The sequence below is a fragment of the Pieris rapae genome, chromosome 10, assembly GCF_905147795.1.
Source record: "Pieris rapae chromosome 10, ilPieRapa1.1, whole genome shotgun sequence".
NCBI lineage: Eukaryota > Metazoa > Arthropoda > Insecta > Lepidoptera > Pieridae > Pieris > Pieris rapae.
This window is the reverse complement of record NC_059518.1, coordinates 3,108,891-3,124,304: the sequence shown is the minus strand read 5'-3', so window position 1 is coordinate 3,124,304 and position 15,414 is coordinate 3,108,891. Positions and strand designations below refer to the sequence as shown.

General features: G+C 33.6%; 1 protein-coding gene across 2 annotated transcripts in view; it reads left to right on the top strand.

The window, feature by feature from the left end:
* The window catches only part of LOC110994226 (fibronectin type-III domain-containing protein 3a), a 31,107-nt gene that overhangs the window by 10,491 nt on the left and 5,202 nt on the right, over positions 1-15,414 (top strand). The window contains exons 2-3 of one of the 2 annotated variants that reach the window (XM_022260761.2): positions 13,224-13,460; positions 14,245-14,426. In XM_022260761.2, the coding sequence (XP_022116453.2) occupies positions 13,298-13,460; positions 14,245-14,426 (345 nt within the window). In that variant the 5' untranslated portion in view covers positions 13,224-13,297. Of the gene's footprint in view, positions 1-13,223; positions 13,461-14,244; positions 14,427-14,970; positions 15,232-15,414 lie in introns of those variants that run through there. The other variant, XM_022260762.2, reaches the window with a different exon arrangement.

Below are 15,414 nucleotides of genomic sequence, written 5' to 3'. Positions count from 1 at the left end.
TTCCTTTCTAAAGTGCTTTCTATCTACATTTGCACGGTCTGCATCGCTTCAAAGCACTGTCTCACCTTCATGCTTTTCCAGGTGAATTGTATTGAGTTTCATTGTAACCAAATGTGATTTGTAGGATGTCTCAAGACTTCTGGTGGTTGCATGTTTCAAGTTACAACTGAATCAATTTATTGAGCGCTTGCCGCTTGCATTTTACATTAACATTCCGATTGCGGTTCGTCATTTGCGATTGTGCTTATATACGGTACATTCTTTGTGTGACATTTGCTGAAGATACTTTATTTTGAAGGTCCATGATGTAACTAACACTGTTGAGTACCTATACACAGAACGGAAAGTAAATTTCGTTGCACAACGTCTTGATTGTCTGTACCACGTAATTTAGTACGAATCGAAAGGAATCGACTGTGATAGACAACTCTAATTAGAGTTCATTGCTGTTTAAATCCCAAAGCATATTGTCGGCAACGTTTATTAGAAAGTTGTGATGTAACCATAGACTATAGATAACATCCACGTCTTCTTTCTTTCTAATTTTAACTATCGCTTTTTATTTCGCCAGTGGATGTAATGTGATCATAATATATCATTTACAGAAAAGTTTTTGGCGCGATCTCCTGTGATTTTGATGCGATAAAAACGAGTTTTAAGGTACTATTTAAATGATTAAAACTACATTATATGTGTTTTTTTTACTTAGCATATCTTTTTAGTAGCTACACATAAGGAACATTTTGCTATGCTGCTCCATATAAATTTTTTGCTTTTTCGTAATAAACACTAAATAAAATTAATATCTTATATATTTTTTTATCATAATCTCGAATCTTGAGCTTAGTAACAATTTGGATTCATTTATTTAGATTTAGATATTAATCGAACGGTGACATAAAAGCAGTAATTCCACGCCATTAAATGCGAAATATATAAAGAAAAAACCCATTAAACAAATCAGGTAGTGTTGGGGTGAACAGAACACCTCAACAGAATGGAATGCTGTTTGCTTTTCCGGTTTTGCGAAACCGTGTTTTTGGGTGATGCTTTCTAATAATTATTTCGATTGTTATAAACACTCCATAGTTTAATGTTCATTCTTAGATGTTAATTGTGTCTTTAGAGTTCTGAGAACTTTAGAACTAAGAGTTTTCAACTGAAAATTGTTGTCTAATGATCGCTAAAGTTCACTTTTAATAGAATTCACAGTTATTTCGTCTCTCGTTTTCACACCCACCATGATGTTTAATAGTATCGACAAAGCCGGTGTTTTTGGTTCAATCTGTCACCCAATAAAGATGTCTATCCCGTAGACATTTTTAGTAGGTTTTAAGTGTTTCATAATAAGTATTTCGTACCGGACACTTATATAGATTGAATTCGTTTCACTGTCGGGCTTCGATAGCACGATCCAAGGGTTAAGAAACATCCGCCAATGATAGCTATATTAATGTCTAATTAATGATTTATAATATGGTGACGAAGCCTTTTAAAATGCGCGACCATCAAGTGAACCGTTGGCATCCGTGACTCATTGTAAGGTCCTACATTGTTTTCTTTAGAACAACGAAAAACACGTGATAATGAAAACGTGACCGTTGGGGAAATATCAAATATTTCCTTTAGGATTTTGAACCATACTTTTATACATTGTCATTGCGAGTTTGATACACGACACTTTGATAACACCATTGTTATGACGGAGAACAATGAGAGAAAATGGCACATCATTATTTAGACTTTATGTTGTGTATGTGAAAAAACTGCAGTAAAAACAATACACTTTTATTTATAATGGTTATTTATCTTTAATCTGATTGTCAGCTGATCGAGATTGAATCTAGAGCTGTGCAGCGTTTAAAATGAGACTAAAATTAGTTTTATGTCATTTGCTTAAACATAATTTAAGTTATAGGCCAACTTCAACGCCACATCATCCAATTATTATAAATAGTTTATTTTACATTTTTATATTAATTAAAACCCAACGCTCTTATATTTTATTAAAAACGAATAAAATCACTTTTTGTATTAATTATAATTTGCCGGCTAGGTAACGCTGTCGGTTATAAAAATAAAACAGCAATCGTTAAGAATTACAATATACTTTATGGGTGTCCACGGTCTCCTGTTAATCAATTGGCTAACCGTTTTGGGTAGACGTCGTTAATTACTTTTTTATCGTCGTAAATCACACCTCAACGTTATAGCAGTTCCAAGGCTTGATTGACATTCAGACTGGAGTACGTCGTACTGAATCTTAATTTTCACTATAAACCACGCGTTTAGTGTACCAATTTTAATTTCAACTAATGATTCACAATGTATATATATAGCTTAATAATAGAAATGAAATATATGAATCAAGTTAAACACAAATGTATATGTTTTAAACTTAATTTGCAGGCACTATGACTTTATTATTATTTACTATATATATTTTTAAATATAGCTATTTATATTATTTAAATTTGTCTTGTAATGAATTAATGGATTCAACATACAAAATATATTATTGGCGATTTAAAGTTTCAAAAGAACAAGTAAGCAGTTAACGAAAATAACGCACGATATAATGACATAACTTAAACTTAACTCAAACTTTATAACGAGCTTTTTAATATTTTATAGGATTTAAATTAATTAATTAAACAAGATAATTGATTCAGCAAAAAAATCAATATAATAGCGTAGAGTTGTATTTATTTTATTAGCTGTTATAATAATTGAATTAAGCAAAAAAAATAACATGCCTCGTGCTATCGACGTGGCTAAAATATTTCGCAACATTGCATTGTTTAGCTACTCATGTGGAGGTCATTGCCACCACGTCGCGTCAATTCGTGTACCCTCATTTTCGGGTTTATCAGCATTTTCACTACTGATTGCACTATTCAATGTAAACTTGGAGTTTGGGCAATATGTGATTATAGTATTTATCACGATCGACATGAAAAGAATAACAAATGTAACACCAAAAACCGATTTTTTATCGTAGGCTCATCTGATCTTCAGTGCCATTCTAACACTTAATGCTAGAACTAGCGAGTGTATTGCCAGCCTTTTATGAATTTTTACGGTCTTAATTTGAAGGAGCACATTCGTAATTATATCAAAAATTTGTTCTGTTCCTCGCGTTTATTTAAGACCCCTTCGACATCGTTAATGCGCGCGTTGACATGAGAATTTTATGAAAGAAACTTTGATTTCTATAGCTTTCAAATTTGTAAATTGTAATGTACCACATGAGTAGGGATTAATAACATAGGTTGACGCATATTTAAAAAAATTACAAAGTAACATTATATTATACGTTCGTGAACTTTCACTACGCAGGGCACATAACGGAAGCTCTTGAAAAGAAGTATTTTTCCCGTTTGTCAACAAGTATCATTCGTCTTTTGTATTAGTACTAAAGAAGAGGTTAGGAAAAACCATTTCAGATGTATATTGTTAGTATTATTCGTCATAATGTATGTAGATTTATCATTTCCAGTCTCAGAACAAGCATAGCCTTGGCTATATTTGCTAGATAAAATGGGGGAAATCCCCTTGGATTTCTGTGTATAAAACATGTTTGTGATTTTGAGTACATAAGCTATTTACTGATGAGGTTAAAGCGATAACGTGAATGTTAAATTTTATCGCAAATACTTGTAGGTAAACAGCTAACCGTGAAAATCTCTTGCGTTTCAAGCTAAATATATATGTTATTACATAAAAGCCGTGTGACAGGCATGTTATGGAAAATATCATCGGTAACCAAAATTATTATTATTAATACTTCACAGAAAAGTGAAACCAGATTGGCCACTTCAGGTGTTTCCTTGCTAAAGAAGTGGGTGCTGAAGAGAGTGAAACGTTGGATTACCGAGAATTGGAAGCGGGAATTTTTTGCTTATAAAATTATAAAGCTTACTTTTCATCTTCCTATTTTTAGTCTGAAAAATCTAAATCTCTAGAAATTCTAGAATTCAGGAAAAAAATCGTGAGAAATTATATCTGAAATGCTATGTAAATGTTTTTAATAACATTACAATTCTGAATAGATTTTACACAATACCGCAGATTAACGTATCGTATTATTATTGCGTGGGAGTTGAAAAACACCTGCTTTAGCCCAAGATCGTAGTCACAGTTCCTCGTACATTATTACGGCTATTACATCAACGCTTGAGAAAAACAGATTTTAGAAAGTTGAAATAGGTATTACTTATTGCACTGTGAGAAAGTCGTTATGCATTTCCATAAAAGAATTTGCATAACAGATGCCTAGCACCAGTGTAAAATATTAAAAACTTATACAGTTGTTTTAATCATTCCAAATTTTTGGCTTTAAGAAAGTATTAGTCAGAAGAAATTGTTTTTTATACTTGTACGATGAAAAACCTGCAATACTTTAATTGTGATTCATCAGGCTGGTTATCCATATCACAGGTTCTTACCTAGTTTGGAAACCAGTCTCCCAATACTGTCACTATATTATGAATTATTATTGTTAATGTTTAAGGGAGAAAAATAAATAAATAATTATTATTATTATTTGTATATATTTAAATATGTTAAAAATTTAATTTTACAATAACCCAAATATTCTATCAACCAATATTGTTTTTATTATTACGAAAGTAATTTATATGATACCAATCATATTATTAATCTATGTATATGTGGCGTCGTCCAGTCGTTGAGAACGCCACGTATCGTATCACGTTCCAATCTTTTGTCTATATCATAATAATACATTTCACCTATTTTGTTTTCATTCATAACAATAGCGTGAATAGGGTCCATTAGGGGCTAATTGACAGACACCCGTACAGTAATGTGGACACGCAATTACCTGTATAACAATGTAATGTATATTTTGAGCAAATCTGTAACATTTCTCATGAATGTCAGTTTTTGACCCCAATAAACTTCGCTCATATCAGTGTTGGCCTGGTGTAAACTGTCATCTGCAGCATATCATGCAGCAGTCTTGACACACGAATGGTGATGGAAATCATCGTGAGGAAACCGGCTTGCCTTAGACCCAAAAAGTCGATGGCGTGTGTCAGGCACAGGAGGCTGATCGCTGCCTGCCGATTGACAAATGATCATGAAACAGATATAGAAATCTGAGGATCAGACTTAGAGAAAGTTGCAGTAGTAGTTGTAGTACCACTCATTTATATTAAAAATGAAGTGTGTTAAAACACATAGGGAATGCAATTAAAACATACAAAGCATAAGGCGTAGGTAGGCCCTATCGCGGTAACTCGAACGGAAAAGGCGCCGCATCCTGCGCAAGATAAGCTAGCCTCATCTGCGATTTCATCAATACTTTATCCTTTAATGTATTTAAAAATCAAAATTCGTTTATTCAGTTTAGATGCATCTTAAGGCATGCTTATGAATATCAAAAACGTTTACAAAATTCGCGAAAGAGCAAAACTACGCAATCCGTTCGCAATATTATTATTATTCAAAGGAAAATGTTACCACATTTTTCAAGGAGCTATAGCTTCAGTAAAGCCAATTTTAAGCTCACGTGTCATTATATGTATGTACCTCTAAACTACATTCATTAGAATTACGAGAATGTTCTACGCACAGCCCGGACATATATATAACAACCACTCTTTAATCTTCGACTTATTTAAGCTATCCATATAAGAATATACATAGCGCTAAATCACCTGCATCATGAGCAACCGAATGATATACTACTCTTTAAAAAAAAAATATTTTTATTTCTAAATATTTAAACCCTTTATATATAATGTATATCATCTTTGGCTAGATAATAATTGTTTTTTCGTTACATATTACATATTTATGTTAGCCGTAATACGAAATAAATAAAATATATTTATAACTGTTAACAACGAGTTGGTATAATGCTAATGATAATTTTTTCATGTTGTGTCGACTTATTGCGTGTACGCATTCCATTCTGCACATAGTAAATAATACATGTGGCCCGGTTTGTGCTCCATTTACGTTATCATGGTGGTAAAAATAAAGCAATTTATTTAGCCAGCAAGATTGCAACAGATATGAAAGCTTTATTTTATTAGCCATGACATGTGGTGAATTCGAAATGCATACACGCGTTTGTTATTGAGTTGTTAACCGTCATTGAATTGATAACTCCGTGTTCTAAATATTTGACGTGACGTTATCGAAGTCAAAAATAGCGTCTTCATTCATTACTCATTTCTAGCTCGTAGCGTTGCTTGACTAGGGACTAGCGTTTGAACTTTTATTATTAAAATAAATTGAAAACACTTTTTCGGACGGTTTTCAGTTAACAGTAGACTTTGTTAGTATTAAAAAAAATTGTCTTTTATGTCTACCCACATATTTCGGAAATATGAACTGTAAACTAAAAATTGTTGTAATGATTCTTTGCAATAATATATGCGATCCGCGCTATTGTCATTCAGAACATGTGCCATGGAACATGACGGCGGGAGACATTACCTCTGAATGGCGTCTGAACGATTTGGAGGTCGATGCACGGCCGGGCAATATAAATATGTAATATTAGGTTTTTACGTGATATTATTAACATGACAAATATTATAATTTACACAACAACACTATTTGAATTATTGTCTGGAATTTTTTTTGTCCGTCAATTTCCTTTTAGCATCATCTAAAGGACCTATCTGAATCTATTTTTAACCATCTGAGCTAGACATCTTAATCCAAATATTGATAAATAACCGATAGCCAATCGACGGCATGTAATAGCGATCTGGCGATACAAGCTATCCATGGTAGGTCGGATCGGAGTATGTGGATAGAACTTTGCATGAAAATAACAGTTCAACTGTTCCAATATCCTGTCTTAAGATTTTAACTTACACCAGTTTTTTAAATGATTAAAAAGCCATTTGATATGATTTAAACATAGATACTTATGTATGTTTTAATATTATTTGTACGTTTTTATTTACTTTCATTGGTATATATTGATTATCAAATATGAGTGTAAACAGCGAAAAATTGCATTCTATACGTCGCCTAAAATGGATTGTCTTTGTAGGGTTTGGTTATTGGGATGCAGATAGGAGATCTGTCGCGGTCAGACAATCCACAATCACAGAGCATTTTCTATCTTAGATTGTGGATTAATTATTGGGTTCGGGCTTAGATTTTAGGGTTTCTAATAGATGGAAATGTATGAACGGATAAATGTCTTTTATATATTTGTGAGGTTAGGTCGCGTGGTCAGTTGAATGATTCAGTCGGCAGTTTGCCAATTGATAGCGGTTGCTATTTGTATTGTGAAACAAGAACTATAACGGGTTTGTGTAAAAACTAGCATTGATAGTATTTATTTATTCAGCTCGACAATCTAACACAATGTTTGTCTGAAAGTGATGTAACAATGCAATGTTCAAGAAAGATAAGTTTCAGTAATCTTTAACGGTGTAATACGCGTTTAATTATCGTAACATTTTAATTTCTTTAATTACGAATTTTAATGTAAAATAAATCAGTGATTTAATACCACGTTATAATTTTAAATTGAAAAAGAATTTTTAAATTACCAAAACCTATTTAAAAAAATTACATTACTATGAAAACGCATCGAACGAGGAATACAAAAAATATGATGAATTAAATCGTTCTAAAACATTAAAGATTTTTCATCTATTTTAAAAGGTCAGTAAATTTGTTTCAATTTAATTACAACTGTAAAAAATTACACATATTAAATGTGATATATTTTCAAAAATAAAGTTTTCATGTCTCTTGTCTATGGTACCTATTTAATGTTGATTAATTAAGTACCTACATCCGGTAGTATACTTTGTAGGTATGGAGAGAAAGCTATGTTACTTCATTTCTTCACACCGAAGAGCACCCAGACTAGTTTGCCTTTTATGTATAAGACTTTCGTTTTGAAATTATAATACTACAGAGCACCGATCACAACATAAGAACATAAGATTGACTGTGTACATAATAGTTCGGAACAAACACTTTTAGAAACGAATATTTTGGCTCATTCTTCGAGAATAACATCTTAATTTTTTTTATTTATTGTACAGAGCTTATAACTTACTGATTTTTACTCAACTTTAGTATTTTTTTAAAACCTTAACGTAAAATATTGATATATTCAATTCATATTAACAATAGCTATTAGGGATGATGCTATGCAACTTTGATTTAAAAAAGGAACTAGAATCTGACCTTGTTATTTGCCTTTCAGCGTCTCGAAATAATCTCGTTGGCCTTCTCTATAAACTTGGTTTTGTAAATGTTAAAATTTTAATGACCTGTTTTGAGTCCTACTTTTGGAGCCATTCGAAACAGGGGTCCAATTTTATGAGTGAATGCTATCCTTTCTGGCTTTGGGCCTTGATAGTCCATGCTAGCGAAGTGGTTGGAGGAAGACTTTTGAAGACAATCCGGTATCCTCACGACGCCTTTCTTCAGCAAAGAACAAAGTTGTTTGGACAAAAATGATAACGCACGTGCCATATCGCGCGTTGAATATCGTACTACAACTAGGCTAACATACGTTGATTCGTAAACTTTGGCAATGCAGTGTACGAAGCTAACTGAAGGTAACCACCGAGCAATCAAAGAATTGTTCGGTATTTTTAAACTTTTAAAAGCAAAGGCCGTATGGCTTGATAGCTATTATAGATAGTTCCCAGTCGCGTCATTGGCCCCGATCCAGGAATAGGCCATCCACGGTTCAAGTGCACGCCATTTCCGGTTTTAATGTACTCTAGTGTGCCCGGTCGGCGCCGGGGTAATTGTGTAAGCTGTAAGTCTGGTTACATCAGGAATTTATTTCACTTAATAAGGGCCTGTGCTAGTTTGTTGTAATAAAAATTAAAAGATTGATATTAGTGAAACAAGCGATTCTGGTTTCCTGTCGCCCGAACGCAATAATTAATACAGATACATATCAGATTGAAAACAATCTGAGATCAGACCGTGACAGTCGATCGATTTCCTATCTGCATCCTAATAACCAAACCCTACGAATCCATTTTTTGCGACGGATTGAATGCAATCTCTTCGCTCTTTACACTCATATTTGATAATCAATATAAAGTATAAAACAAATAAAGTAAGTTAAAATCTTAAGATAAGATTGGCACAGTTGAAAATTATAAATTTTCATACAAAAATCTATCCATATACACCGATCCGACCTACCATAGATAGCTTGTATCGACAGATGACTATTACAATCCGTCGATTAGTCGATTTCTCATATAGTCAAAAATGGATTGAGATAGTTTATTGAGTTTAGGCGTATATCTTAAGCAGGCGATCTCAGATTCTCTCAGTTATAATTGTCGGGAATTGAACTTATTACTAGGCTATACAATATATTATTCTTATAAAATGAAAAACTGTTGATGTTTAACGAAGAATACGATTTCGTCCCATTTAAACGTTCGATAAGAAACAGGTTGGGTAATTTATAATATTTTGCGAAAATTGAAAATAGAAACGTGTCTGTGGGCGTAATAAAGGAAAATGAGATTTTGAGCTAAACTGTGGTATAAATATCAAAGCGTGGGCAGGCTCAGCCCCCTGGTGCCTGGATGCATGTGGGTGGACTGTGGAGCCTGCGCGCTTCATAGATCATATTCTATTTATTGACAAGTTGAGGTCGTTGTTCTGAAAGCGATTGGGTTGATCTAATTTATAACTGTAATAATGTTAAATTTACATACTGCTTAAACCTTTTTAATTCTAAATTCAAATAGTTTGATTTTTTTTCTGTTACAATAAAAACGTTTAAACCTACTTGTGAGACGGGATGTGTACCTACTTGAACATCCCGCTTTCAGACCCCAAAAACGTTCTTGCCATCTATAAAATATTTTCGTAGGGGCTTAAAATTAGGGCGTAAAATTTGTAAATTTTATTTTGGATTGTGTGAGCAGTGTTAGCCTAGTGGCTAGAGCTCGGGACTTGATTTCTCAGGAGGCGCCTAGGACTTTTGCTACTATGTACGCAATTTCAACACTTCCTCCTACGGTGAAAACATCGTGAAGAAATCAGCATGCCTAAGACACAAAAATGTTGACGACGTATGGCACATAAGGCTGATGATATATTAAAAAAAACTACGAAAAAGATACAGAAATCTGTGGGCTAATGACAATATTATTTCCTTGATTTCTTATTTTAAAAGAGTACCGACAGTTTTTTACGCCGGCTTTTTCTCTCGGCCTACACCCTCGGTATTCCTTGCTGATAGTAGGGATTTTGTTCAAATTTAATGACGTGGAATAAGTGATACCTGTGTCTTTTATTATAAAATAAACATATATTATTTTTATTATAATATTGATATAATTATGGAACTGGTAGTAAACGTAAAATTCTTCTCTTCTTTATAGTCATAGTCACAAATATGATTAAATAAATTTTGATTAAAATCTCTATAAGACTTTGTAAGATCAGCAACATACAATTGTGTGGGAAGACATCAATCATAAATTTTTTATTTTTCCATTTTTATTAGTATTTTGACTGTATATACGTACATTAACATACAAAGAAACTGACTTGATAAACAAAACTGTGAAATTCTGGCAAAAATAATTTGGTATGATTTCACTTCTTTTAGGGTTGGATACGAAGGAATCAACATTGATGAAGACGCAGGACAGAGATGAGTAAACATCAAATTAAGTAGGTACATTCATGGTTGATGAAATATTTGTGTTATTTTTAATCTGATAGCAGATAAGATAAATATAATCTTAATACTTATCACGTAAACAACAGTTTACTTTAATAATATCAGTGTAAACAGTTCTTACCTCCCATATATTCCTCTTACACGTATGCCACATCGTTAATAGTTGTGTGCCAGATTTAAAGGATAAAATTGAGACATTGGGTTCAAGTGCACAGGCAACCTGATGTTGGCATCTTATAGATAGTTCCAGTGACCACAGAGCAGGTGGAAGAGGATTAAGGTAGCAGCAGCATTATCTTAAATAAAATAGATTTACTCTTGGAATATGAAAGTTAATTTATTTCTATTTCGGATAGAGATAGATGCGTAGGTGACGAGACAAATGGAAAAAAATCGAGGCTTTCATTCCTTCGGATGTCGTCACCACATAAAGTAACCTAATGTGCCCTTAAATTTAATTAGACTTATAAAGGCATTTTTTATAAGCAGATAGTCAAGTCGATTCCGTATCCCCATGTCTTTGTCTTAATACAATTCATACGGCATTACCCCATGTTCAGTCTCACCGATAAAATACATGAATAAATGCAGTTTAAATAACTGTGTATTCAATCTAAACCTCAACATTTTACCAAGCGCTAAATAGTAAATACTCTATATAAATGTAACCAAGCGATGTTTTGTAGGCCGATTCGTGCCATGTCCTCACATTTGCTATGTTAATGAGTTCTCAGAACGTCTCGGCTCTCGACTCGAGGTACGCGTTTAGATAACTTCCTTTTGCACTACTTGACATTTGGAAATTCCAAATGAAGCCACGCAAAGTCAATTCTGATAAACTGCGATAAAGGAATAAGTTATTATTATTCTTGTGACACTTTTTACGGCATGGTATTTCTGTAGATTGCAAATACGAATTCTTCGAAGTACATTCTAGAACGTCACATAACTCATAACTGTGCAAATGTTGGTATGTGCGTCAGCAGTGAGATTAGGCATTCGATATGTACTCGGGTTTCAATTAACCGAACTACGATAGCAGTCTCATAAAAACGTATACGCCAAATTGACTACGCTAGCGTGAAATCGATATACCATTAGACTTTTGTGGCATCTCTAAACAATTTTTTTTATAATACTAAAGAGCGCGTATAAAACATCTATTTAATGTATTGACACGATCGAAAATGTTTGTTCCATTACAATTTACACGTGTTGTAATTTTGACTTTATTTGCGTTTCTGTCCGTGACCCTGCCAGACGGACTGGACATATATTTACATAACAAGAGGACGGAATCCGGCGCGAACGCATCGCCACCTCACCGTTTATTCAATTAAATATAATCAGCCGATGAATGACGGGCTGGAATACGCCTATCTTCTACGTGCTCTTAACCACTATTGACATTGTACCTACATTGTATTCTATACTTTTAAGCTCTGGTTGTATATAACCGTGGCTTATCTTTTAGTCTGTGCTAAATATTTCGTCAGTAACACAAAATCAATATGGCGATAAGAACCCGTCAACCATTTCAGCGTTGTGCATTATTTAAATTTGATTCGTCAAAGATCTTTTTGTAAAATATTTTTCTTCATCCAAGCAGTTACAGCTCATTAAATAATTTATAGAATCGATATCCAGTCAAGAGCGTAACTCCGATGTTGTAAACAAATTATCGAGCTATTCTTAGAAGTTAGACCAATAGCTTTAAACTAACAATACCTTATATTTTGTTTTTCTGTACTTTCTACTGTATATTTTTATAGTTAAAACTTCAATCTAGAATTTATTACAACATGTTCATAACAACAATATCAGGATAAACATTAGATTTATGATTCTAACATTGTGTTCGAGATACTTCGACGCGTTAGATAAAACAGTGTAAAAATACTTTTTTAGTTTATAAGGACGCAACATTATTTCACACTTATCATAATAAAGAATCAAATTCGATGTCAAAATTTAAAATTCCTGTATTTCGTAATAGTATTTGTTTACAATATACTTTGTCAGTAGGTCTCTGATTACTTGTTACAAGGGGAATCCCCATAGCATTCGATACACCTTTCTGTCAGCACATTGCATACTGGTTTACAATATGTAACTTTTTATACTTCGCCACAATGGAAATCCAGATCATAGGCCCTTTACTAGTCCAGTCGATTTTAGCATATGTTATTTCAATCTGGGTACCTGTTCAATTGTAGTTTTTAAACAAAGCGCTTTGTCTTATGTATTGTGGTTTTGTAAGCAACGCTTGAACGTGGATTGTCAAACCACTGATGCCATAATCACTGACACAAATTGTGGGCTCATCGAAGTTGAAGTCGTGAGACGCCATGACAGCCATCCATTTAAAAGGGAAATACCGTCACGATGCTTGCGCGAATTATATTTAGCCATAAATATATTTTAGTTTTAATCGTTTACTATTAAAGCGAACTTAAGCTAACTAAACTTCTTGGGTTTACAGGTTTCCTAGATAATCCTACTTAATAACTATTGTAGACTAATGTCTGACTTTTTATTCCAGATTGACAGAAGTGCGTCACGTGCGCCGAGGCCACGGATGCATCTCGAGCGTACAATGATCTGCTAGCGAGGAGGATGGTGGGCGTGGGAGTGGCCGAGGGCGGCTCGGGCGGCGCCCCCGACGGCTACTACGGCGAGTACTACCCGCCGGAGCCCTATTATGTGCCGCCGGAGATGTGCGCGCACCCGTCGCAGCACCCGCAACACACGCATATGTGCACCATGCACGCTGACTATAGTAAGCGTTAATTACGTTTATTTGATCCACCAAATCGGATAGAGGTTAATTTCGAAGCGGAACGGACAATGTCAATGTCAGTTGTCAAATTGAATACGGTTGGCAACCGGAGTGTTTCCATGTCCTTTACGCACAACAGTGCTTACAAACAACAATAACAGTCGAGACGTATAACCCATAATAGCGTCAATGTAAATTACAGCTAACTGAAATTACTATAGATTTCCTTAAACAATTAGATTAGACACAAAATTGACGCATTCATTCAAAATTATTAACAACTTATTTATTTTCCTTAATTCATTTCCAATTAATTCCAAAAATGTATGCGTTGCCCATTTATGCACTCTTCATTCACATTGGAAGCTGACTCATCGTTGTAGTTGAGGTTAACACCCTTTCCGGAATAACTTTTAAAAGACAATGACAAACCGCACGTAAAATGTTATGGCTTATTTTGATTTTTTCCATACCTAAAAAAAGACTGTTTAAAATCACATACAGGATTTAGACATGGAAATGATGTTAGATTTTTTTGACGAAGGCCTCTTCCGCCTTGGTCTTTGCTCCCTGACCCGGGCTTTCCGTAATTAAGTTAATAATTAGCAATTAGTTTTGTTAGTAATAAGTCATATAAATGGAATTAGTACAAACTAATTGATTTTAACTTGTCAAAAAAAACTTAAGAACTCTACGCCTGTAAATATAAATATACTGAATATAAATTAAGTTTATACGATATTATTTGTATAAATAAATTTTACTTAAAAGTACTATCTAATAGCTGGCATGCCGGTGGTAACATCGGCGGCAATGATGCCACAGTTGATGCCGCCAGTAATGGATGAGGGCATGCGGCACTATCTGGTACACCCGCACCAGCATCATCATCAGCCGCATCACCAGCCCCACCACCAACCGCCCCACCATCAGGCCCCGCCGCTTCACCAACCACCCCACCCATATGTGAGTCAATAATACCTATGTACAAAATTCTTCATTCTAAATTATTATTTTTAACACCCTATCCAAAATCTATCAATCATTTTACAAGAAAAGCCGATATAAAAGTAAAAATTTATAATAAATATACGCCTTGAAAACCAACATCTGTGAAAAACACGCGCGCATACAAAGGGAGCGTTGAAGATAATATGACATGTGTATCGTGTGACTTCAAAAATATAGCGACATCCTTTAAAAATTAAATAGGAAAGACAAATGCTTGCATTTTCAGTGTTTGTAACATTATAAATATTCTGAATGGAAATTCGATTTACTGAAGGATTCGCTTGAATTCTTATGCTTAAGTACAGGTAAACACAGACTAGGTTATGAATGTTTTTATTCAATACCAAATGCACGATTTACCAATATGTAGCCGGCATCGGTTCTTATCGATTATTCGTAAAACAAACGTCAATCATGAAATTTATACAACTATTTTATGAGAACAGCTATGCTATTATAAAGTTGAAGTTAACCGTGATACACGTATACTAAGCTGATATTATTCTGTTAAATAATAATTGTTATACGTCACATAATAAATGGATCGCATACGTTGAAATTTATTTGTTATCATTGAATATTGATACAAAATGTACATGTTGGCACTACGTGGCACTTGGCACTGACGTTTAGATTTTGAATATTGACGTTTATGGTAGATAACTTGAAAAGTAGTTTACGTAAACAATAAATAATAAGTAATTCCCTGCAAATTATGTGCGATTCGCATGAAAAACTTGATGAAAAGGAAAAAGCTGAGGTTAGTCTGTGTATTTTAAAAAATTCAGAAATATTATTAAGTTTCAAATACTTATCGTTCGTATTTGATTAAGGCTGCAAAAGTTTTTTTGGATTTTTAATAAACTATTTAATGAATTTGTTTTATTATTATTTTCGAAGAGTCTACATATGTCATTTATTGTTTTCGATAATAGCATTAAAC